This window comes from Falco peregrinus, chromosome Z (genome assembly GCF_023634155.1).
Source record: "Falco peregrinus isolate bFalPer1 chromosome Z, bFalPer1.pri, whole genome shotgun sequence".
NCBI lineage: Eukaryota > Metazoa > Chordata > Aves > Falconiformes > Falconidae > Falco > Falco peregrinus.
In genome coordinates, this window is record NC_073739.1 from 76,077,784 (window position 1) to 76,101,851 (window position 24,068).

The 24,068-nt window shown below is 45.7% G+C and overlaps 1 protein-coding gene and 1 long non-coding RNA gene across 2 annotated transcripts; both read left to right on the forward strand.

Annotated features, from left to right (window-relative positions):
* The first annotated feature begins 3,238 nt into the window (after positions 1-3,238).
* AQP3 (aquaporin 3 (Gill blood group)) lies at positions 3,239-17,230 on the forward strand. The gene is made up of 6 exons (XM_005236163.4): positions 3,239-3,459; positions 12,573-12,699; positions 12,851-12,988; positions 13,768-13,886; positions 14,637-14,854; positions 15,573-17,230. Exons 1-6 carry the CDS (start codon positions 3,352-3,354, stop codon positions 15,739-15,741), a joined length of 879 nt encoding a protein of 292 aa, XP_005236220.1. The 5' UTR covers positions 3,239-3,351; the 3' UTR covers positions 15,742-17,230.
* On the forward strand, positions 3,471-9,950 carry LOC114011792 (uncharacterized). The gene is made up of 2 exons (XR_003553882.2): positions 3,471-4,914; positions 5,094-9,950. It is a non-coding gene; the product is annotated as an uncharacterized LOC114011792 (long non-coding RNA).
* Positions 17,231-24,068: the final 6,838 nt, after the last annotated feature.

The following is a 24,068-nucleotide window of genomic DNA, read 5'->3' on the forward strand; positions in this document are numbered from 1 at the left end:
CCTGGAGTGGAGCGATGAGGGAGGAAGCTAAGCGGCAAGGCTGAAATGCAAACAGCAAACTTGGAACCTGGGTGTTAGTTTTGGATCTCGTCTAGAAATAACAGCACAAGCACAGTGAGTTTCTTGTGGCACGTGGCACGGTTCTGTGGGAGATAAAGGAAGGGAATACGAAAGTGACAAACATTACAGACAAGTGCTCTGTTGGACCAGGGTCAGAGGGCATGGGTTCAAATCTTGGTTTATTCCTAGGTGTCATAGTTGTTGGTCCCAGAAGATGCTGGAAGAAAAGACTGAGATTTATAGAAGTAGCACAACAGAAAAATGTTGTCTCTGATTTTCCTGATGAGCTGAGCTTCTTTATTCTCTTTGAGTTTTCTCTGGACAGCCAGGAGTTTCAGTAAATTAAAGTGTTGTGTTGCCCTCCTCCAATGCCTTCATTTTTTGACACTGTACAGATTGACAGGCGTAGTTCTCTTCAGACACTTGGACATCTGACGTTTTATTCACGCTCTGAGTGACAAAAAAAGTCCCTTGCTTGAGCTTCAGTAGGTTTGGCACTGCTACCAGGAGGTCAGGCATGAGTCTTTCTGACAGTTTTGGAAATTTCCTTTCTTTGAGCCTTTGAATGTCCATGGAAAGCAACGCTAAAGGCATGGCCATCTCATTGTGTCCACCCAACACTAGGAGAGCCCAGCAGCTCTGAGGGCCTGCCTTATTAAGTCTTACTGCTACATCCTTCCTTGTTTACTTCTACTGACCCATGGACTTCCTCTAACCGGCAGGGTGGGTACCAGTATCCTGTGCACCAGTTACTGCAGGAGATGCCCTTTACTGCTGCTAACACATGTCTTTAATTGTTTTGTGCTTAGATCATGTGTCCCTGAAGCCCAGCTGAATGGTGTGGCAGGGTAACTCCTGCCTTGGCACAGAGAAGCTCTTGCACTGGGGCCTTGCAGCCCTTATCCACACTTTGGTTAGTTATTGCTTCTGAAAAGATCTGCTTTGTCTAGCATTGCACCACTCTCCCTTCCCCAAGCTCCTTCCTAGATAATAACATGCCTGTCAGGAAAGCAGTTGCATAAGTCCCTGTTGCTCATTTGAAGTCATTGGATCTTTGCGGTGATTCACCCGCACAACGCCCCGAGAAGGGAATCTGATGTCACCCTCTCCAGTTTACTGATGGAGAAGCTGAGGTGTGGAAAGGTGAAGAATTTGCTCAGGGTCAGTGAGTCAGTCGCAGAGCCGGTGTCGGGGAACCCACCCCACCCTGGCTCCATGGGCTTGTGTCTGTCTAGACTTTTCCAAGCACTAGCTTTGATGCTGGTGTTACCACCATCTTCTACCATCAGCCTGGGAGCCTAGACATCTCCCCTCCCTTCACCAGTCGCGAAGAAATGTCTGTATCTTCAGCTTGTAGCCAGAGGGGTTCAGATGCTGCAGACAGAAGTGTACCCACTGACCTGAGAATATCACACCTCCCCATGTCTCTTGTTCCTCACCCATCTTTCTGGTCTGATGGCCCTGTCCCCACCACCAGGGAAGGAAGGGGATCCAGGACCCAGTCTAAATAAATCTCAGTAAACCTGCACCACAGAACACAACATCTGCACACTGGTGGTTTAACAAATGGCAAAACAGCCCCCAGACCTTACTTTAGGAACTGCCAAAGGGGAAAAAACCCCAAACACATCTTTGTTTCTGGTTGTGAAGGCTTTGATACAAAGTCAGGGTGAAAAGGACAGACTGAAGTATGAAGGAGAGGGGAGTGAAGAAGGAAGTGAGGCAGAGGAGTGGCTGTGGATCTTCCATGGCCTGGGTAATGCACAGCAAGAAGAGAGAGATGGAGATAAAGTTAAAATGGGTGTCCTGAGTGATGGTTTGCAAACCCCAGTTGCAGCAAGCCTGTATGGGTCCAATGGAGTGGTTGCTGTAGTTCAGAGGACTCCATTGATGCTGGTGATACCAGACTGGGCCTGAGCACAAGGTAACGAGGGAAGTTTTCTGTCCCTGTAATTATGTTTAGACCCGAGTGTTTCCCTGCATTTGATTCCTCACACATTATTGCTTTCTTGATCACATTCCTGAGTCTGCTGCTTGGGCTGGCTACTTTTATTTCTGTACAAAATAAAGCTCCATTCACCACTGCTCTAAAAAGCTCTGCTTTTCCAACAGGAATGTTGATGGTTAAATAAGGGGAAGGGGAAAAGCTGGACATCTGTGGCTTTGCAGAGGCGGTGGGGGAACCAATCCAGGAAAGGGGTCCCCTTCAGTCCTGCAAATTCATCCCTGCCATGCTGCATCAAGCCCTGGTGAGTCAAGGAGCCTGGAGAATTTTTACTACTCACTTAACAGAAACCAGATGCCATGAGTAGCACATGCCCTGTTAGCAGCCCTCACCCCAGATGGTACGGACTGGGACAGCTTGCTTTCAGGCTGTCCCATAGAATCGGCTCAGGGTGATACAGGCTGTTACTGAGGATGAAAAGGCAGCAAGGGCTGGTTCCTGCAAGGCTCGGTGAGCCTGTGGGCTCCTTGCCAAGGTCCTGTGGTGGGGATTGACTCTGCACTGGAGATTGCTCATGGCTTGCCTTCACAGCTTTCATAGGGACTGGGCTGTAAAAGTTCTCCCAAAGCTCTGGGAGGGGGAGACAGATGGTAACGACAACACAAGAGTTTGCACCCAGATGCAGATTTTCATGGTGAGAGGTTGGGTCTTGCTTCGTGATACCAGTTCAGTTGGACAATTGCTGGAGTCAGGAGGCGCCTTGTCCTCATCCTGCAGTGCAGATGTGGGGGATCAAACCCTCCTGCCCCATGATTTTGCTACAAAAACACTTGCCGGCTCTCAATCAGCAGGGAGCACTCATCATTTTCCCATCCTGCAGGACCCTGGGAATGAAAGAAAGCTGAAAGCAGGCTACCATGATCACACAAATGGGTTAAGTGACTGCTCAGTCTATGCATTTGGCTTCTAGATCTCCAGATGAAGCTGGAGAGGGATAGATATGGTCCCATGTTTTAGGTGGTAAGTGATGAAAACAGCAAGGGTTTGAGCAGGACATCTTTGCCACATTTAATTCTCATTCTGAAACTCCTGAATCTTTTGCTCACCTATGAGAGCAATAAAGAAAAGGAAGAAAATCACCCTCTCTGCCTCATGCTGAAAGGGAGGGAAAAAAAAAAAGTTGGGTTTGAAGAGAGGGTGGAAGGGGTGTGGTTACCCAGGAGGTGTGTCAGGCATCGCCAAACTTATTTATAAGCAAAGGCAGCCGTACTGGGGAAGAAACGTTGCTGAGGCTTTGTCAGCTGCTGCTTTCTCTCTGACACCACTCGAAAGGCACTTCTGCTGTGATGGGGAGGCAAAAGGACGTTCTTGCTACTATTGAGGAACACCTGAGGATCAGAAACAAATTAGTGCGGCAAGCACTGGCTGAGTGCCTGGGGACACTGATCCTGGTGGTGAGTCTGTGCTGTGGTGCAGGGATGCTCTCTGACCCCTGGGTGTGGGGGGAGATTGTCCTGAGGAAGGGTTGTGCTGCTGCCAGAGTTTGCAGCATGGGTATGAGCCCAGCTCTGGTGCAATCTGCTGCAACGGGACTAGAGAAGAAGTCCCTACCCACAAGAAAAAAAATAATGCAAGTTGCTTTAGGGTGAGCTTTGGGGTTGCTGGCAAAGGGTGGGCTCTGCAGAGCTTGTTGGGTGTTTGGGGGCTTTTGTGTATCTTTGAAGCGTGGGGAGTAAAATGTCTCTGTGTAAGCAGCAAGTGTTTTGCTAGAGATTATGCAAAACTTCCTTTTCTCTCTGCCCTGGAATATTTTCTTGGCACTGAAATACTTGAAGTATTATCACCCTGGGAAGTGAAAGCCTTGTCCTTACTCTCTTTGTTTTCCTTGTGCATCCTATGGAGAAGAAGTTGCCAGAATTTAAAGTGTTGCAGTGTTTTTTTGCTGTTGTCTGCAGGTTCCCCAGGGTCTTATCAGTGGGGCTGCACGACAGCGCAGCAGTCCATGCCAGCAGCTGACTGGGCGCTTGCACTTGCCATGCATCTGGCAGCACCGAGCTGCCAGTTGATGTGTTTTTAAGTGGTGAATGGCAACAAAACTCTTCTTCCTGTTTTAGTGCCCAAAGGGATGGGATATAAGGGATAAAGCAGGGTAGATATGCGTATAAGTAACTTAGTTCACGGGTATTTTGAACAGCCCCAGCTTGCTTTGAAGTCGAAGGCAGATGTGAACAGATGGAGAGTTTGTGAGGAGTGGAGAACAAATACCACTGTAGCAAAACTGGGACAGGGGCACTTGGCTTTTGGCATCTGCATCTGAAAATGTGGGAATGCCCAATGCGCCTCAGGTTTGGTGTGTTGATACAGCAGCAGAAATGAGTTGGTGTTTTCTTAGTGAATATCTGCAGGTGGAAGTTCCTCTGAAGCTGTGTAAATCCAGAGCAGTCATATAGGTTTCAGTGGAGTGACTGTGGGTTTACACCTCTTTGTAACTGTCTGGGGAGAAATCTAATGCTAGGAGGAGCTGAAAGTGGAGGAAGACTTAATGAAGTTGCATGTGCCCCTGGAGAACAACACAAAAGGACTGACACAAAATTTTATGCGTTCATAAATAAGCCTTTTTTTTTTTTATGAGGAAGAAAGGGCTACTGGGTCTTATATGGGAGGATAGGGGTCTCTGCTAAGATGCTGTAGAATGCTACTACTCTTAAAAGAAAGCAGATTCACACAGTGCAATGGGTTTATTATCAGAGAGACCCAGCTTTGGTGATTTGTCAAGTCATGCTGATTCTTCAGGGAAGGGTTATTTGGAATTAAGGTGGGTAGAAGCTGATAGAAATTGATTAACAGGTAGAAAGATGCTGTCTGTGAATCACTGATATTGCTGCAGCTAGTTTCAGGACTGAAGCAAGGTAAGACTTGCAAGGTAGAATAATGTCTCCTGCTAGCCAAGCTGATATTGCTGAGAAACAAGGCAAGCCTTTAGCCATGTGGATCTGAGCTTTCAGAAGGGCTCATGATCCAAAAATGTGATTTTTTTTTTTCTTCTGACTGTATTAGTTGGCACAATAGAAACTGCTTTTCCCTACAGTCTTGCCAGTCTGGGACAGAGCGGAGTTGGGATGTGCTCAGCCCCTGAGGAAGGGCTTGGTCCAAAATCATAAGCAGCCTCCAAAATGAGGCTGGTAATGGTCACTCATCATCCAGGCTGGATGCTGCGTTGGCAAAAGTGGACAATACATGCCTTGTCCTTGGAAGCACCACACCTGCTGTGTTTTAAAGTGTGTGTAAGTCTGCAAGCAGAACCCTCGCCTTATTCGGGAATTCCTGAGCTTCTATCTGGGGGCAAAGAATATGCTGGTTTTTGTGACACACTCAACCCCATCTTGTAGGTTTTGTAAAGGTCACCTAGGATCTCCTGCAGCAACTCTGCAGTGGAGGGAGGGCTGCGGGTGTGCTGTGTCCATGTGGGGGAAGATGGGGTGGGCTGATTGGAGAAACAGGAAAGTCCCAAACATGATGAATAGTCCAGGAGTTTCAGCAAGCAAAAACAGGGTGCACAGAGAGGGAAACGGGTTCCAGAGCACCAAACTTGCAATATTGGTCTGCTAGGAGTCAATCCCTTTCCATCTTGGAACTGTCCCAGTCTATTCTTAGTGAAATGACACTCAAAGTTTTTATTTATTTTTATTTAAAACAATTATTTTGTTTCTCCGTACCACCCAGATTCCTTTGCATCTTTTTATTATATCACCTGCTTGAAACAGGTAGGGTCTTGAAGATGACTTTCTTCCCCTTTCAGATAGCCTGGGTAGTAGTTTGAATTGGATGGTCCCAGGAGAGAGACTGTTATTCTGTACCTTGCAAAAATGCTGGCTGTCCACTCTGCCAGCATGCTGAGCTGGGTGTGCATGCCTTTAGCTGTGTTTAAGCCCAGTAAATATCTGTTATGGGCCTCAGACAATAAAATACCTGAGGAAAGACCTGGGATCCATGAAATTGTGTTCATGGGAGGCTGAGTTGACTGAACAGAACAGCATTAAGGATGGCTTTAATGTTTGCTGTTGTCACACTGAAATCAACTTCCTGAGCCCCAAGGGAGGGAGATTGTTTAAAGTCTGCAGCTTACTTTAAATTTCAATGCGTAATGTATAATTTGGCCTACCATAGATATTGGCACAACATCAGTTTCTCCCCTCCTTGGTTTCACTTGCATAACGACTGCAACTCTCTCAAAGTCTTCTAGAGCAAAGCTATTTCGGACCCCTGCAAAGTCTCTTTGTCTTCAAGAATTAGTGCTTGATTTTATTTTTCTTATTTTTTTAAGGAGGTTGTAAAGGCAATAAATGTTAAAACAAAATAGTGCTTTTTTTTTTTTTTAAGATAAGGTAAGAAAAATAATCTAACTAAGGAGCCAAGCCCCAGATAGCACAAAGGTGAGGTGCTCTCTACTTGCAAGCAGCTTTTGCTGTGTACAGCACCTTGCATAAAGTGGTTTTAGTTTGTGGGTAGTGTTTTTACTGTTACAAAGATAGTAATGTTGATTCTACCTTTTCTTTGATAATTAAGATGACTTTTTCCCCCCTACAAAATGCACTTTCCAAGCGGCACTTTAGGTTTGAACTTTATACCTATGTCAGAAGCACCACTTGCTGGCAATAGTTAAGCAATGCAAATGCTGAAGGCATTTTCCAAGTCACTTGCTGTTTATATTATTACTGTAGCAACTCACTAAAGCCAGATTTCCAGTGGCAGGCCTCCGTGCCTCCCTTAAAGGCTTGATCTGTTTGCCTTGCTCTACTGGCTGTAAATATCAGAGGTGGCTCTGTTTGGTTTTACATTTGCAGAAGTAACTTGCTGTTTATAATTGATTTCCAAGTTGGACAAACTGTGATTCACTGCTGTTGGTGCACAAAGAAAGAACAAAACTATCTCTAATTGCTTTTCAGCCAGGGCTGCCTTGACTTTGTGGCCAGGTGGGAGCTTTTCGGTGTGTGAGTATGTTACAGACCACAGAAACCAAAATAACAAAGTGGTTAGGATGATCAAGGCAAAGGGAGCCTCATTTAACTGCTGGCAGCACAGAGCTTAATGTCTCCGCTCATCCTGCAGCCGTCCAGGGTGGCATGGCAGGTCCCACAGTTTGATTTGTGCTGTTTTTCTTGAACCCAGCTTGTCACATTTGGAGAATGTGGTTTTATGCTTTTTTTTTTTAATTTTTAAAATTTCTTTTCTTTGTTAATGCTTTGCTAGGCTTTAGAAGGGGCTGTAAGCATGTGGAATGATGCTGATCCTTCCCTGCAAAGGGTCTGTGTTGCTGGGTGTGAAGGCTTGGGAAATGGTAGTGCTGCTGCTCCCCCTCACCCCTTCTACCAGGAGAGGTTGAAGCTCTTCATTAACTGCTCAAAACTGTCCCTCCTTGCTGTCACTGTGCAGGAGCAAGGAGGTTTCTCCTTCCTACAGACAGGGCAGTTCAGGCACTAAGACTTGCCCTCGGTGGGAAGGCGGCTTTTCCCCAGCAGTGCCCAGCCCTGTGACCAAAACTCCATCAGAAGTACGGATCTTTCCAAGAGTTAAAGCGTCCTGATCTGAGGGATACCAGCAATATCAGAATAAGTGTTTTTGCTTGTGTGTGTGTGTGGAGGAGAACAAGCTAAAATAGTGAATTTACCTTTAAATGCCCAACTCTGCTGATCGTTGCTCAAGTTTCTCATGCTGAGCACTGCTCATGTCTCCAGCTCGGTGCAGCATTGTTGTAGCATGTGATGCATGTTGTGGCACAACTTTCCTTAGACTTTCTTATCTCTCTAGTCCTGCAGCTCTGCCTGGCTCTGGGATAGCGTGCAGTGCACAGAAAAAGCCGTAACATGACAGACCATCTGCTGCTGCCCTTCCCTGTCAGACTGCTTCTGTCCAGGCTGGCTCCAACCATGCTGGACAAAAAGCCAGAGTGTGGGGTCTAATGTTTCTCCTTGCTTTGTAAATTATAAATGATGACCAGTCTGGCTGCTCAAGAGATGCTTTGAGGAAAGGTAAAAACGACAGTGCTCCCAGCATTGTCTTTGTGGCTGGTGAAGGTTGTTCTGGCTGTACAGGCCATGGAATTGTGGAAGATATTTGCGTGCTGCTTGAGCAGAAACAGCAATGTGGATGGATCTGTCTTGAGATCTACCCAGCTTCCTCCTGTTCCTTGGGGAAGGCAGCAGGAGGCCACGGGGGAGACTTAGTGCCTTTATCCCCTTCTTGCTTTGAGCTGCAGAGAAGCTGTTGGGAGGCTGTTTTGAACTGGCTGTAAAGTGATAGTCCTCCATCCTCTCCCACCCTCTCTCCCCCCTTGAAGGGACTGTAGGACAGTTCTAAGTTAACTCCGATATGAAGAGAAGTGTTATTTTGTGAGCCTAATGCATAAAATCTTCTGTCAGTATCTCTCTATGGTTTGACTGCCTTTCTGGCACCTTCCCCACTAACCAGAGGCCAGCAAGAGCTGAACAGCCCTTCCCATCCACAGAGGTGATTACAGTAGACTTACAGCAGGCTCCTTCCCTAACCACTGGTTTGTTTGCTGGCTGAAGATGGAAGTTGTAATTCAGGTAATAACACTCCTTCTAGGCTATGCCAGCAAAACTTTTCCGTCTTGATTTAGAGATCAGTCTGTTGAAGTCCAAGAGGAAAAAAAATGCATCCAGGACTTTTGTGTTGCACCTGAAGGCGTGAAAAGGCATCAGCAAAGAACAGGAGACTAGAAAGGAAAGAAACCTGGCTGTGGTGCAGGGGAGTGCTGAGCACTACCTTCCCCCTGAGCTCCTGTACAGAGCTGCTTTTCACAAGGTCTGCCTATAAACTCAGATGGCCTTGCTTCTCCTTCAGCTTTCTGAACTTATTTTTGTCCTCCAGGATCCATTCCTACAAGCCTTGACTGGCTCTGTGGCTTTCTTGTGTCCAGCCCGTGAGACAGGGTGTTTATACCTTGGGTGACAAAGCCAAAGGGCCATTCTCCAAACATGCCCTGGACACAGGGATTTTAAGCTTTTCGAGTATGATGTTTCGCCCAGTGACCTGCTACCTTTTCCTTGTTTTGCTGTTGCTGTGTTTGGCTGTCTGCTCCCTTGTACAGGGTGGTACTCCTCCCTGCTGGAGTCTGTCAGCCCCTCCATCCCTAAATCAGTTCAGCTCACAGATCCTGCAGAACATGGAGTTTGCTTTTTTTTTTTTTTGCAGTGGAAGGAGTTGGATCCACTTATGAGGAGTGAGAAGCCTCCCTCTTGGCAGGGAAAGCCATTAGTTGTGCTAGAGCCAATAAAATGAAACTAAGGAGCAGGCTTCCATTAACATGGTTAATGGGTGCATTGACCTGAATTCCTAGGAAAGTAGCTTTAAAACATCGCATAACGCTTTCTTGCAATCATTTTATTAGCACTTTGAAACTGCTTTTGAAGTTGGCTAGTGGGTCATGGGAGTACAACAGTTTTTGCATCCACTGCCATGTGAGGTGCTAACCTGGGTTTCTGTTGGCTTGGATGTTCTTCAAGTAGTGCTTTTTTAAAAAAAATGAACAAAGCAGAGAAAAAAGGATGTTAGAGGCAGGTTATTAAAATCCAGAGAAAGAGGGGTCGTCTCCCCCTTGAGTGTGTACCACTGCTGCTGACCATAGTGGCATAATATTTCCTAAGGACTTTTTACATCCATTGTATGGACTTAAACACTGAGATAAATGCTGAATTGCTTTTATTTGACCTTCTTTGCCTTTCAACTCAAGCTATCTGCACCTGAACACTTCTCTGTGAACATTGCAAGGAAAAGGAAGACTTAAAAAAAAGATGCTGAGGATCTCCTGTCTCATACAGCCTGGGAAAATAGCAAATAGCAGAAGTGGAAATGGCGTGATTGAAAATTGTAACATACACTACCACTACAAAACTGTGTAATATCAGAATAGTTGCCATTAAAACATGGCTCAGTATGTTTTGAACTGGTTCCTTAAAGTCAAATACCATGGATGAATGTCATGCATGAGAATGTATGTTCATGCTTGGTGGGCCCCACTGATGCAGGGTGGAATTGTGCACATGCATATCAAAGTTCAAACCTGTCCCTAAATGTCACCTTACTCTTTTTACCTGCTGAGGGTCAAATTTTCTACTGTTACGCTGAATTAAGCCAAATAGTGCTCAGAGCTCATCTGATAAATAATTGTAACGCTCCTGTGGAGTGGCTCCAGGGTGTTTTTGCACGGCCCATAGACTCCTGAGGAAAAGCTGGAAAGCTATTGCCAGGTGTAGGACAGGGGAGAGGAGGATGGGGGATAACCTCTTGAGAAGTGCCCGACCTGGCATGCCTTCAGGCTAAGTGAAGACCCTTGTGGGTGAACAGGGAGGTGGAGGGGGGAAAACTACTCTGTGGTTTCCAGAGGTATGTGGCTAACAAGCTAACCACCATCCACTTGCAGAACTGCCAGTTCTTTCAGAGTGAACAACACAAATACCTTCATCGCCGGGAGGAACCTGGGATCAACCCTGCCAAATTCAGATGCCCTTTGCAGCTTTTTGTGGGCTCATCCCCTCCCTGGTCAGCCTGATGTGCTGCGTGGCTTATAGAAGCAAACACCATGGCCAAGTACTCTCTCCAAACCTCTGTCTAAAATGTGCTGGGGCCCTTCTGGGGTAAGGGAAGGAACTGGTGTCACCCTGGTTGTTAGCCAGTATTTATTTGCTCGGTTGGAGCTATGCTTCCCTCAGTGGTTTAGGCAGAGATGGGAATAATGGTTCTGTTCGCTGCACAAAAAACAAGACTCATCTTTTCTGCCTCTGCCTGGGTGTCTTTGCCATGGTTTCCCAGCTGGGCAGCTCAGGGTTAGGGCTTTGAAGGGACTGTTCTGACTGCACCCAGCAGAGAGCGGTGCTGACTGTCCCCCTCGTTAACTAACGAGCTCTACAGGTTCCTTTGTTCTTTCTGCACAAGGCCCTGTGTTGGGGACCTGGCTTCTTGTCAAGGGGCACCTGCGTACAGTCTGTCCACCTTGTGAGTCAGCCTGCAGCCTACCTGGCTGCTCATATCCCAGCAGGCTGAGTGTGGTGTTTGCTTTCTTAAGTAATTCAAGCTGCCAAGGGGATGGGAGGGGGTGAGTTAGGTGTGTTTTGGCTTTGCCCCGATCCAGATTGTGTGTTGCTCAATGTCATGTCCAGTATTGGCAGGAGAGCTGGACACAGCTACCCCTGCTGTCTTAATGCCTATTTGGTGGCTTATACCCTAGGAACAGATACTGCCTCTGTGGCAATTGAGTAATTATGGGATGATGGAATTCATGGAAGCAAAAAATCTTGGTGGGTATGTGGATATGGCAATGTGGTCAGAAGAAATAAGGCAAGCCTTGCTTCCTAGATTTGAGGATCACAGGAACAAGTCATGATGCTTGTCCTAGTTTAAGGACGCTCTCGGTACCTGCTGATGTGATAATCCCTGGTATACACCAAGAATCTCCTCAGGTGTAGTCAGTGGAAGATACAAGCATACAGATGATCAAGATTAGGACTCCTTAAATTACATGGTGGGTAGTGGAAAGACTTGGAAAGGCAGAAAGTCTCCAGTTGGATGACTAATGAACTGAACTGCCAGGGGAAACTGGTCTGGGTTGTTAAAAGTGAGCTTAGGAAGGTTTTTGGATGTGGTTGGGAAGAGAAGGATCATCCGTTTGCAAAAAAATGTCTTTGAGCAAAAAGCACATGCCTCCCTTAGCTACCAGGAAACACCCTTTATCACCCAACAGAAACATCTGTTGTCCCCCAGAGTGCTTGGCACACCCCTGATCTTGGACAGAAGGCCAAGCCCCTGGCCGTGCTGGTGGCAGGCTTTTTGGTATACAAACTGTTCTTGATGGTGTCTGTGTCAAGTTGGTGCTGCAGAGCTGCAAATCTGTGTTTCCCTGATCTTTTCTTACATGGTTTTGCCATAGGAAGGATATGGGTTGTTTGGGATAGTGTGGGTTGTGCTCAGAGTGCCCACAGCAGAGAGTATACCTTGCAGATAGGACACCTTCAGGTACCTCAGCTCAAGGAGGCAGCCCCAATCCCTCACTGTCAGCCACTGCCACCTTAAAGGTGACTCCATGAATGTCAGGCTGAATAGGGGCTTCTTTAGTCATGTCTGTTTTTCCAGGCATTAGTAAAATTTCCCCTGCCAATCTATGTGCTGCTGTGTCAAACAATTATTAGCCTTTTTTAACAAGGTACTCAGGTCCCTCATCTGAATCATTGCACTGTGAATACCTCTGTCCAGGATGCCATCTGGCTGATTCTTCTCACCTACCACCTTGAAATTAGATGGTTGGACAAAGATCTCCGGCCTCCTGTGGTGCAGTGTTGCTTTTGATTTTGGCCCTGTTTTTGTTTGCCCCTGCCAGGAGACACAGGCTTGTCCTGTGTCCTTTCTCCTCCCCTGTTGTCCCTAGAGATAACACCTAGATACTTTGACCAAAGGCTGAAGCTTTGAAGGCTTTAAGTCATGGGTACATGCAGGTGTAAGTGGAGCAGTTCCAGGCATTCAGGCATTAAATCCCTTCTTCTTCTCCTCCTAGCTGTTCGGCTGTGGCTCCGTTGCACAGATTGTGCTCAGCAAAGGGAGTCATGGAAGTTTCCTGACTGTCAACCTGGCCTTTGGCTTTGCTGTAACTCTTGGCATTTTGATCTCAGGACAGGTATCAGGTACGTTGTGGCTCTGTGTGGGCTGGATTTCATTTGTGGGTGTTGTGTAGGCCTAGGTGGCTGCACTTTTCCTATGTGGCAATGGTATGGAAACCTCTCTGGGACCCAAATTCTGCCTGTAGAAGTATGCTAACCACCACCCTCTCTGCAGGTGGACATCTGAACCCAGCTGTCACTTTTGCCATGTGCTTCTTGGCCCGGGAGCCCTGGATCAAGCTACCAGTTTATGCCCTAGCACAAACCCTGGGGGCTTTCCTCGGAGCTGGCATAGTCTTTGGGTTGTACTACGGTAAGTGCAGAAACCCTGTGTGTTTGTGTGCAGAAACCTTGTGTGACTCGCTGTAAGGAGGCTGGTGTGCAGATCGGAGAGAAGCATTTTCTTGCAGAGCAGAGATCCAAGAAACTTCCTTACTGTGTTTCTGGGTGGGCTTTCCTGTTCTTATGATGATCAGCTTAAATATCCTGCAATCAATCTGAAGGTCAACCAGCGGTGTCAGTGTGCATCTTTTTGTCTTTGAGTAGTGATCATTGGACGGCCCCTCTTGTATCTACTGTCTGGACTAAAACAGACCTTCCAGAAAAGCCAGTGAAACACTGCTAGTGATGGAGATTTTATATTTGTGCACTGTTCCAGAGCCATTTTATCCTTCTTGGTTTAAAAATCCCAAAGACTTCACCATGGATGACCTTTTGATTTAGAGGCATTTGAGTACCTTTATGAGAGATTTGGAGTCACCTTAGTGTTTACTTTTAGGCTCTAACTCTTTTCTGGTGTCTGGCAAACAAGAAATATATAGCAACAAGGACTAAGGCCATCTGCATCTGACCCTGACTGGTAAAACACTGTGGTGTATCACACCCTAAGTTTTGCAAATGAGTGTTTGTTCTACAGCAAATGGTTTTGCAACACATAGCAATGGGGTGCTCAGGAAATTCTATCTCAATATTCATGGCTCTCTGATGCCTACATTTTAGTTATTTTCCGAGCAAGGTCCTCTCTCTCATGCGTGTTGGAAAATGACTGACATCTCTATCTTGCTTTTTTCTTCCCTCACCACCCACGTCTAGATGCCATCTGGGCTTTTGCTGGTAACCAGCTCCATGTAACGGGACAGAATGGCACTGCTGGTATCTTTGCCACCTACCCCTCTCAGCATCTGAACATTGTGAATGGATTCTTTGACCAGGTAAGAGGGTGCTGGTAGGATAAAGATGCATTTGAAGAGGAATCTTTTGGGGTGGCTTGGGGCCTCTTGTTTAGTTAGAGAACGAATTGCAATTTAAAGAGAAGATATCCAGAAAAGTTTTTAGAGCTGACGCAGGTATCTCACTAGCCCATAGGAAGAGCAGAGCCAGAAAGGACCCTTACAGCAAGAAGGCTCATGTTAAGGGGTTTAACCAGTGGTACAACACTGGCCAGGACACCAGTGAAAAGGACACCACTTGTTTTCAGCCCCTGAAGAGCTATAGCAGGAGGTGGGATGGGTCTTCCTCACTCCCACTGTACTACTGTGGCTGTTGCATAGCCCAGGGGTCAACTGGAAGTGGGGTGGTGTTTGCTGGTGGAGGTGACAGTCTCCTTAAAGTTACCATCAAAGGCACAGTGGCCACCCAGCTGTGGCAGGTTGGAAGCAGGTTCAGGAAGATGTCTTCAGCTTTTCTGGTGGCTCAAACAGTTATTCAAAGCTCTTCTGTGGATAGGGAAAAATGTGTGGGATTGATCAAGCCTGTGGTCTGCCAGGAAAAACATATTCTGCTCTCCCACTACTGTGAGTGCTCAGTCTACTGTGGTCTGATGATGCCATGGGATCACCTATTCTCTAAACTGGAAGAGCTGCTTTAAGTCCTAAATGCATGGGACTTCAGAGGAGTTACATACTTTGGTTAAAAGATTAATCTGGATTAAATTCTTCTTTTTCTTCTCCCTCCCTCCCCAGTTCATTGGCACCGCCTCCCTGATTGTTTGTGTCTTGGCTATTGTCGATCCCTACAACAACCCTGTCCCCACGGGGCTGGAAGCTTTCACAGTTGGCTTCGTTGTCCTTGTTATTGGAACCTCCATGGGCTTCAACTCAGGCTATGCTGTCAACCCTGCCAGGGACTTTGGACCTCGTCTCTTCACAGCCATCGCTGGCTGGGGCTCTGATGTGTTCTCGTAAGTGCTTGCCAATGAAAACCTTGTGCATCAAGAGAAAAAACCCACCTATTGGGACTCTTAATATCTCTGGTGTTACAAAGAGTCTTAGCACCCATGAAATATCTTTGGGTTGTGTAAATGTTGGTGGTGGAGGTCTTTTTAAAAGACACTGTTGCTCTGCTCTGACTTCTTAAGAAACTGTAGAAGCTGGGCAGCTTCCAGCAGTGAGAGCAAACAATCTAACTTCGTTATCAAGGAGGAAATGTAGGAGCATCCAGGAGAAGTGCAGGTGCACCTTGAACATGAGCCTATCATTTCTTTGGTGGTAGAAACTGGAATGGGTTTGTTATACTCAATTTTGTTGTGGCTGGATACAATTAAGAGAGCCATGAGCAATACAAGCTATATGTTGTCAAGGGCTGCTTTCCTGCAAGCAGTGGGAGGGAAGCAAAGGCGCACAGTTCACGCACTGCAACAGCTTCTCTCCTTCCTAGGCGGAGAGACAGTCTTGGAAGTCCTGAAAGTAGCTGTTCTGAATTGCTTGTCACCTGAACTTGGAGTAGGTGGGCAATATCTGCCTTGGAAATTGCTGTGGACATGTAGATACTGTAGTCTTTTTGCAAGTCACTGGTGATGTTTGGAGATGACCCAGTCTTGCATTGTTCCAGATCCAACACAAATATCCTAATGCTTAGGCTGCAGTTCTTACCTTGTGCACTTTCTTTTTGTTATCCAGGACCGGTAATCACTGGTGGTGGGTTCCAGTGGTTGCTCCTTTCCTTGGGGCCATTGCGGGAGTGATAGTCTATCAGCTGATGATTGGATGTCACGATGAGCCTTCTCCACCTGCCTCTGAGCATGAAACAGTCAAGCTGTCTAATGTGAAGCACAAGGAAAGGGCCTGAGGAAGCTGCCACCAAGATCTGGCAGACATTAACTACTCAGGACTGCAGTTGGCAAAGAGGAAGGAGGAGTTAAAAAGCTTCAAGAACAACAGGAAGAGTTTTCTTCCTGTCTTGAGATATTGTAGACCTCTTTTTTTTCTTTTTTCTTTTTTTTTTTTGTTTTTTTGTTGTTGTGTATATCCCTGATGCATTTGCTTTAGGCATTTTCCTGTGAGCCTTTCCCCAAATGCAGTATCAAGTAATCTTTCCCTAGTAGAAGGGGGCTGAGGACCGTAGGAATCAGGAGAGACATGGGCATTGCTGTCCAAAACCTCCAACATGGGCCGGGTGAGGAATCAGGAGAGATTTTGGGCTGTGTTGCTGACCTTGCCTGTGAGTTTGGCAAACTGCTTCCCTCCAGACCTATGTCCCCATCTTTAAAGTGGGGATCATTCAAAACTTAGCATTGTATAGTGGGGATCATGCAAAACTTACACGGTATAGTGGGGATCATGCAAAACTTACATTATAAAGTGGGGATCATGCAAAACTTACATTGTTTTGCTAGCATGGAATGGAAATTCCTATGTAGTGGAAAAAAATTGCCTGTGATTCTACTGTAGATCAAATTCATGCTTGATGTTGCTCTCAAGTTATTAATGTAGCACAAGGAATAAACTTCTCTAAAGGATTTTTATTGGCCAAGCTTCTTGTATCTCCCATGAATTCCTAGAACATCATATCAATCAGCTGATCAATAACATCAGAGTGAGGATGCGCTAAGACGAAGTGTTTACAAAGCACTGCACCCTGGTGTTCTAATCACAAATTTAATATTGTCAACTCCTAGAAGATAACACATAGGAAATCCTTGTTCTAGCCAGGGGCTAACCTAGAAAGAAAGCTTGGCTCCCTGTAGCAGCCTTTCTAATTAATCAGCTTTATATATAAACAGTGAGCAGCTAATAGGCAAGTTCCACTGGAAACATGGTGTTGCTAAAGTTGTGTGTGTTCATGTAAATTTCACAATAGTGCTTTTTTAAAAAAGGTAGATTTATATATAAATATACTCCTTAAAGCTGTTACTAAATACCAGGGTTGGGATGTGTTAATTTAAAGATGTATGGGAACTGCCTATTCTCTGACAGCTTTGAGATACTGTTGAATTTTCCTGGGGTGGCCTTAATTTATGGCATTGTTGTTGGAGCATCTCCTTTTCTACCCTGCAGAATTACTGGGGTATCCATGGTACTCACAGCTGAGGGACTGAGGTCGGGCACCTCCTGTACTAGCAGTGCTGGCATCTCAGGGCATGTCTGGCTTTCCCAGTGCCATATTATTACAGAGTATTTGAAACAAGCAGTATTGGTTGTGAAAGAATTTGTAAGTCCCATGCAAAGCCTGTTTCTTTAATGTCTCAATTCCTTCAAATATGTAACTTTGTACACATTTCCAGTACTAAAATGATGTATTCTTTTTAAAAAATAAAACTTCAATACCCACACTGTAACATGTAGTCTTGGTTGTATCTTCAAGCAGCTGCCAGTAAACTTTGCCATGGAAAGGAAGTCTTCTATAGCAATAGCTTCCTCAAGTTCTTTTCCTCTTCAGCCTGTAGGAGCAAAAGGGAATTAACCCCTTCAGGCATTACACCTACATGCTCCGTTTGTGTTTTTTCCTTTCCCTTCTGGGCTGGGCTTTCGAGGCAGGTGCAGGGAGATGGGGTACCCATACTCAGTACAAAGGCCAAGGTGCGGGCTTGGGTGGGGGTGTCCTGCTCTCAGGTGTCTTATTCTTAAGGCAAAAGAACCAAGGGGTCGGTGTTTGTCTCTCATGCTTTCTATCTTTTAATTATCTTAGTATTCTTTCATTTAACATAGTTCTTCTGAGCATGAAATCCTACTCTACTTTCAGTGTATCAGGTGCCCAGCATCACCTAGCAAATTACAGTTGTCACTTTTTTTTGATTAGCTATGCCATGCAAGGAGAAGTATTACAGACTTGAATCTGGTGCTCACAGAATTACACAAACAGCTTCCTTCCAGCCTGTCTCCTCTGTAAATACAATTATTGTTGCTCTTTGGCTGATTTGTGTACTGCTGTATTTTTCCTGTATTAATTATACTGCCTTAAAATAACTCCTAACTTCCCATATGGTGCCAAACTGAACAATTCAGTGAAGTCTGGATGAATGTGGTTTCCTGCAATTCACCAACTAGAAATCAAATGGCTTTTGGCAAGAAAGTCGCCGAGTTTGTTTGGTACATCCTATCTGCAGTCAGCGTGCTGCTTTATTTTATTTCTATCCTGAAAAAGTTTATCCTTCAAAATCTGTGCAGAAGTCTAGTATATTACTGTGATCAATTAACATAGCTGCAGGGGTCAATTCCCATTTCCCTTCAGGACTGTTAGTATGTTGTCCACTCTTCTACTGCATTGCATCATCAACTGACTTCATCAATGCATTAAATTCTTACTACAGACCTTATGACTTTTGATTCAAGATGTAGAGTTTGTGTTTTAGGTTTTTTTTTCTGTTGTTGGGGTTTTTTTTGCATTTTTTGGGATACATTATCCTACCACATTCCTCCTGTTCCCACTTGGCATGTAGTAATTGCCTTTTTCTATGCCCTTGCCTTACTTGTGCCTCAGTGGTGTATGTTATTATCTTTATTAAAACTGCAACAAAATACCATACCAGTTTTGGGTTAAATTTTTTGTCTTAACCATATCTCCACTATGTAAAGCTTTGGCTTTTCTGGGATCTGTTGGAGAAGCACCAAGCACTGCTGAGTGGAGAGGCCTTACCATGTGGAAACGGGCAGGCTCAGCCTGCTGTCAGCAGATGGGGAGCTATGGAGAAGTTATCCTCACCTTCCAGAAGGGTCTGGCCCATATGAGAAATGGTTAGGGCAGCTCTTGGCTGACCATAGAAGAAGGGCAGTTGGTGCACAGGACAGTTTGATATGCCAGATTTCAAGAACTCTAGCAGTGTTATTAAACTGAGGGGAGGGAAAGATGGAGTTAACTGCAGATGGCATTTTCCGTGGCAGCAGGCAACCTTGAATAGCTGCAAGCTGTGGTTCTGTTTGTTTTCATTTCAGCTGCCTTGAGAGAGCTTCTGGGCTTTATTCACTTGGCAGGGCCATGCAAACTAAAATATTTTTTCTCTTTTTTGTCTCTATGCCTAAATTTCAAAGGCAATGTATCATCTTGTAGTTAATGCCTTGCTGTTGGAGTCACCGCAGAGGTAAGACTCATCTGGCCAAATATAGTCATCCGGGTTTTAGGTCAGATGAACACCAGCTGTCAAGCTATTGAAATACACTTACTTTGTAGGAAGAAATAAATCTACAATTTAAGCTATTCATCCTTGACAGGGAGAGCAATTTATTGCTGGAACAAAACGTTAAAAGATGTTGTGGATTCTCTATTGTGTGAGGTTTTCAAATTAAGACTGATTGTCTTGCGAAAAGGTCTTCCAGTTAAACCAGAAACCATGCTCTTAAGAGCAAGTCCAGCTGGAGGAAATTCCCAGACCTTTATATTGCAGAAGGTCACATTAACAGGAATTGTCTCTTCTGACTTTAAAACATGAAATTTATAAAGCAGGCTGAGAGCAGCCAAGTATTCAGTTCCTCTTGGTTCTCAGCTGGTCTAAGCTCTTTGCTGCAGGTGCTGTAATGCAGTGGCACATGAGCTGTGTGCCAGGCAAACCTACTTTTGGTTACCCGCTCTCCCACTGCCTTGAGATGCATGCCTCAGGAGGATCTTCCCAGGTCTGTTTGCTTTGTCCACCCATGAAGTGGCAGCAGCAGCGCTAATCTCTTCCAAACCCTGCTATGTTTCACCTTGTGAGAGCAAGATGGCATTATCAAAGGGTTGATGCTACCGGGCATTGGTCCAGATGGGAGAATATTACAGACTCCCTTTGTGCAGATCTTCTATCCCAAAGTGAGTTTCAGCTCTCCATCTGACAGCAGTGGGTGCTGGTCATGCAGGAGCTGGTTGGCACTTGGCTGACCACACCTCCAGTCAGGTCTGCTGGGGCTGCACCAGAACAGGTTAGCACATGTGCCCAAAGGAGATCAGCACTGACATATGAGCTGCTTACTCTCTTCCTTTCTCCCTATCCTCTTCATGTTGGTTCATGACACCCCTTCCATCAAAAAGAGCCACATGGCAGCTGTCTGGGGGAAGGGGATGGGACCAGGGCCATTATGTGAGAGAAACGCTGAAGCTATTGCAAGGGCTCTATCCCACGACCAGCCAAAGAAGATGGGAGGGACAGGTTTGCCTGCCTTCATGGAAAGAAGGTGCGGGATGGGCTCTGTTGAGGAACAACACTGGCAAGAACTGGGCCATGAAAGCTGTTGTATTCCTTGCTGCCTCCTCTTAAGTCCTTGGCAGTTCTGCATGTTCAGGTTGTGCTTGTACTCCTAGCTCTCCTGTGCAGCCAAAGATTTTGTTCTCATCCTGTATCTCAAGGCAGAAAGAAGTCCTAGCTCACCATCCAATTCCAGCATGCCCACAGTCCTGGTGTGCCCAGGGGCCCCAAGTCTGTGGGCATTCAATGCTTTAGGAGCCTCTGTAGCCTGGTAGGAGCCTTGGACACATGTGTCTTATTAAGCCACTTCATTTATTATTTACTCTGTAATGAATAATAAAAATCCTTCCTGGCACCAGAAGCTACTTGTTGAGCGGGAAGTTCCTCTTCAGTCTTCTCCATTTAAGCTCCAGTTCAGAAGCAATGGCCCTCGTGAGGTTTCCCTGATGCCGAGTGTGTATGTGAGGAACAACAGGCAAATGTCTCTGCAATCCAGCTGTAGTCATGTGTTTTGTCACTGCTGCAGAAGATTAATTTGGCTGGAGAAGTGAGCACAACCATCTCACTCCAGGGGGCTGCGGAATGATTATACAGCCAAATGAGCTTATCAGATTGAAAATATTGTCATATCTAGCCATATGATAATAACAAAAAGACCACACTGGAAAAGGAGAGTTCAATACAGTAAAGATGTAAAAGCCACAGAGAGAAAGACTCCATCATTTTAAGGGGCAACATTTTTATTCACAAAGCAGCTGAAATATTTTGCCAGCAAAGTTTTAGTGTGGCTTGTATTTATCATTATCAAATTAGAGTGCAGAGGTAGATTCAAACATTATTCAAGAAAGATTTCAATATATTCTTTTATTTGCAAAACTGGGGTGACCACCAGTGGAAGGTTTTCCCCCAACTCTCTAACAGCAGTCTGAAGAAAGAATGAAATTTGGATTTTCCTTGTTATACTCTGTAAAAAGCTTAGGGCTAAAAGGTTGGTTTGGATCTCTTATTCCTAAAATTTCTAAAAAAATTAAAAAATCAGCATCCTATCTCCATAAACTCACCTGAACATCAAATTGTCTTGTTTGCTGAAAGCAGCATGTCTCTGCTAGAATCAAAGCCCTTCCCCTGCAAGATAAACAGCACAGATTGTATGAATGGCTCGAAGTCTGCATTCACATTTGGGTAGGTCTGTGCAGATACGCTACCAACACACATCCAAGCCAACAGCTGCTGCACCACTGAATGAAACCCTTGATCCCATATTTACCATAGTTTCAGGCAGCCCTACTGTACCTGTATCCCTTGGGTTTAGTGTTTGTTGGTGTTTTTTTGTTGTTGTTTGTGTGTTCTTTTTTACAAATGGTAGGTATGCAGAGGTGTCTGGTATTTTGGAAGTAAAACCAGCTGCACAGAGCCAGCATTGAAGACACATGAGAAACTTTACGACAAGGAATTGTGCAGGTTATGAAGTCCAATATAAACAACATACTTACTAAAAGGTTACACTAACATGAATGGGAAGACAGAGCCAATTTTTGATCCTTTCCCTTACCAGGAAAGTTACCCAGTGGTACGTCAGCAATACCTGCGGGAAGTAAGTGGAAAATGTCAGACAGGTTTCTGTATCTGTGGAGCCCATGGGAATGTGGTCTTATCCCTTTAGATGTGCTTGCAAATCCCACTGAGTGGTATCTGGTATTCACACAAAGTATCTTGGTAAACCTGGGTGCAAGTGATGTGGGAGTCTAAACTGTTGTGGGATTTCCTCTAATCCCCCCATCACACATTGGTCACACCAGGAATTTCAGGTGTTATCTTAAAACAGTTCCTCTTGCAGGGGATCCTGTCTTGGAGACCAGCCTGCCCCTCATCCCCATTCCTATGTGGGAGGAGGTGGCTACCCTTCAGCTGCTGCGAGCTCAGCTTTTTCCCCTGGGGCCTGAGCTGCCTTGTGCTTGTTGGCTGCAGCTCCAGCTTGCTGACCTCCCCGTCACTGACTGTGGGTTTGGAGGATGCAGCCAGGACATAAAATATCACCCTCCGTTCCTGCAGCCTGCTGCAGTCACAGTGGACCACTGCTCCCAGGTCCCAGTGCTGTGCTGGAAAAGCCAAGGAGATAGGACAAGTGTGGTGTGATCTCTCCTTTTGTTGTACTTTCTCCATGTCTGGTTCCACATGACAGGGCTTTTCTTAGCTGGAGGTCGAATCAAAGATGTGGAGATTAGTAACCATCCTTGAATACATTTGCCCTGAGGTCTTTTTTTGATCTATTCATACTTTTTGCCTTGGGGACATCCTGTGGCAATAAGCATTACTACTTCATAGGGGTCTACTGCCTGAATTGCTCCTTTTGGTGAGAGGGGCCAGCCTTCTCTCTGCCCTACCAGTGCTCTCCTCCATGCTTGCCCTGGGGACCCAATCCCTTGTCAAGCTGCGACACAGCTAAACACCCTAGGAGGGTGTCAGAAAAGGGCAATGGAGACTTCATCCTGTATAACAACAAGTTCTACTCTGTTATCTACTCTTTTACAGGCTGAGTGGCATTTATAGTTGAAAGAAAATCTTCCCTGAGAGCCTGTTGGGGGACCAACTGGTTGAGCTGTTGCCCCACCAGCTGCACTGCATCTCCCTTTTGCCCAGAGAGATGATAAGGACGGCAGAGGACATAAAAAAAGTCTTGCAGCCTTCACATTGAATTGCTCCAGAAAACAATTTTTATTTAAATCTGAGTTGGCTGTTTTTTGATGTCTAGCTGTCAGCTGATCTGAGGACAAATGGCTGTTAGCAAATCATTTCCCCAGCAGAACCTGTCCAGCTGGGGCTAAGAATCTGACAAAGGAGGTGAATGAAACAGAAATTAATAAATGGAGGAGGACAACAAGGAGAAAAATCTCTCAGGCTAAAGATTGCCAACTGGAGTACACCTGTGAAAGTGTAACAAGAAATGTGCTGCCTGAGATGGGAGTTTTATTGGTTGCAGGATCACAACTTGCCTTAGCTCCTTGCAGGGAATTTGCACAGTTTCCACCTACCCCATCTTCTACTACCCTCTGCCTCCCCAGAGTATCAGCTTCCTCTCTATTAATCTCTGCTCCTGGCCTGTAACCGGCTGAAACATACTCCTTGTGATCTGGGAAACCTATAAAATGTCCCTCGCTCCCTGGCACTTTGATTGTCTCACATGAAAGTGTCTTTGGCTTACTTTGCCTTTTTTTTGCATAAAATCTTTGAATTAAAGCACTGAGACACAGCTCATCTGCATCTAACTCCATGAGTCCAGCCGAGGTTGTATCGCTCACAGGACTTGCATGGCTAAGTGACACCAGACTTCGTAGCTGGTGGCACACGAGGGAACAGGCTCCTTTTGAATGCAGTTAACCATCTTGACCTAAGGGTAGAGGAGGAGAGTTCTTGCCTTGAGTCTAAGGTGGGGCCTTCCTCCTGCCTCCAGGACAGATAAGGACACCTTACCTGCCCCTCTGCTTGCCCAGCAGTCAGTGCTGTGGGTGCCCACAAGCAGTTACTTGTGTATTGTGGGGTGACTTGGTGGCCCCCTTGTGTTACTCTGGTGGCAGCTGAAAAATTGCAATTCCAACGTTAAGGCACAAGACCCAAGTATAAGTCTTGAGACACAAGAACTGCCAGTGTACTCCCACCTAATCACCTCCAGCAGGGAAAATGTGTTTCTGAGTCCTGTGACCCTCATTGCATGTAGTGCGGCTGTAATGTGCAAGAATGGGGTGGGGTAGAGAGATAGCTGGGGGACTGGTTGTGTCTTGTCATCCTAAAACACTTTTGCTCCAGGAAAAGTACTGCGTGTAGAGTAGCTGTATGTGGACAGGATTTTCCTTCTTCTGCTTTGGGCCATTCAGTATTTACTCACTTCTCAGTGCCCGGAACACCACTAACTCCTTAAATTCATCCCTCCATCCCTGGTGGAAATGCAAGGTAACATGGTCTCCTCTATCTCTGAGCAACAGGAACACAAAGTGATGTGTTGCCAAACTTCTCACCATGTTTG